The 1,629-nt window shown below is 40.0% G+C and overlaps 1 protein-coding gene across 1 annotated transcript in view; it reads left to right on the forward strand.

Annotated features, from left to right (window-relative positions):
* Nucleotides 1-1,629, forward strand: part of LOC106456169 (uncharacterized) — a 42,134-nt gene that overhangs the window by 2,673 nt on the left and 37,832 nt on the right. Inside the window, exon 12 of the mRNA XM_013910036.1 lies at nucleotides 295-358. Within this exon, the coding sequence (XP_013765490.1) occupies nucleotides 295-358 (64 nt within the window). The remainder of the gene's footprint in view (nucleotides 1-294; nucleotides 359-1,629) is intronic.

Consider the following 1,629-nt stretch of genomic DNA (forward strand, 5'->3'; position numbering starts at 1 on the left):
CACACACACACACACACACACACACACACACACACACACACACACACGTTCAATGGAGTATAAAATAAAGACCAGGGCAGTTCCTGACCGGAGTCTCTCAGTAGGGAGCTACCCTTGCTAGCAAGAACTCTGTGTGTTTCTCTTCTCTGAGTCTTTACTGAAGAAGTATTTTAGAATATTTTCCCTAACAGGATTTCACTTCATAATATTCCACAATGAGTTTTCATGAAAAATGGCATGAAACATTGCAGGATATATCTGGACATATATTTTTGTTTGTTTGTTTTATAACAGAATGAAAAACTAAAGAGAGAGATGTACTTCCTGAAATCATGTTTGAAGGAGCAATGCAAAGAAGGTGACTCATGTTCTTTCTGTGAGAGCTATTACAGTATCTGTCATATATCACTATCGGTGTTTCTTTTCATTTCATTCAACAGTCAAATGCTTGGGCACACCTTCTCATTTAATGGTTTGTCTTTGTTTTCATGATTATTTATATTGTAGTTTCTCACAATGTAAATAATGTAAATAAGGCATCAAAACTATGAATGAACATATATGGAATTATTTAGCAAACAAAAAAGTGTGAAATAACTCAAAACAAGTTATACATTTTAGATTCTTAAAAATAGCCACAATTTGCTTTGATTATTGCTTTGCACACTTTTGGCATTCTCCTGATGAGCTTCATGAAACCTGAAATGGTTTTCCAACAGTATTGAAGGAGTTCCCAGAGATGCTAAGCGCTTGTTGGCCATTTTGACTTTGCTCTGTCATCCATCTCATCCCAAACCATCTCGACTGGTTTTAAGTTAGGCGACAGTGGACTCCAGGTCATCTGGCAGAGCACTCCATCACTCTCCTTCTTGGTCAAATAGCCCTCAGACAGCTTGGAGGTATGTTTGAGGTCATTGTCCTGTTGAAAGATAAAAAAAATGGTACAACTAAACGCAAACTGGATGGGATGGCATGTTGCTGCAGGTTGCTGTGGGAGCCATGCTGATTTCATTGTGCCTTCAGTTTTGAATAATTCCCCAACAGTGTCGCCAGCAAAGCACCCACACATCATCACACCTCGTCCTTGATGCTTCACCGTAGGAACCGTGCATGTAGAGACCATCCATTCACCTTTTCTGTGTCTCACAAAGACACGGCACACGGCAGAGGGAACCAAAGATCTCAAATTTGGATTCATCTAACCAAAGCACAGATTTCCACTGGTCTAATGCCCATTCCTTGCATTTCTTGGTACAAACAAATCTCTTCACTTGTTTCTTTTTCTTAATAGTGGTTTCTTAGCAGTTATTCGACCATAAAGGTGTGAAGTCGTCTCGATTTTCTGAGGCATCTGAGGTCCTTCAACATCTGTCGTACAATGCTCAGGATTTTCTATGAGTTTGTTGTGGCCAGTGCTATCCTCTATGCTGTTCCATGCTGGGGCTGTCATGGTCCTGGGTCGTGCGACCTAGTGTTTTGAGTTTTAGGTCATTTTGATGTTATAGTTTATGTTTAAGCCCTTCAGGTTTTCTAAGTTCATTTGTTACCATGCCTAGGTGATTTTAGTTCTTACTAATTCCCCCTCGTGTTTCCAACCCATGTTAAGTCTCCCCTGCTCTTCATGTGTTT

Source organism: Pundamilia nyererei, unplaced genomic scaffold (assembly GCF_000239375.1).
Source record: "Pundamilia nyererei isolate P.nyererei 1_Seehausen unplaced genomic scaffold, PunNye1.0 scaffold00035, whole genome shotgun sequence".
In the NCBI taxonomy this organism is placed as follows: Eukaryota; Metazoa; Chordata; class Actinopteri; order Cichliformes; family Cichlidae; genus Pundamilia; species Pundamilia nyererei.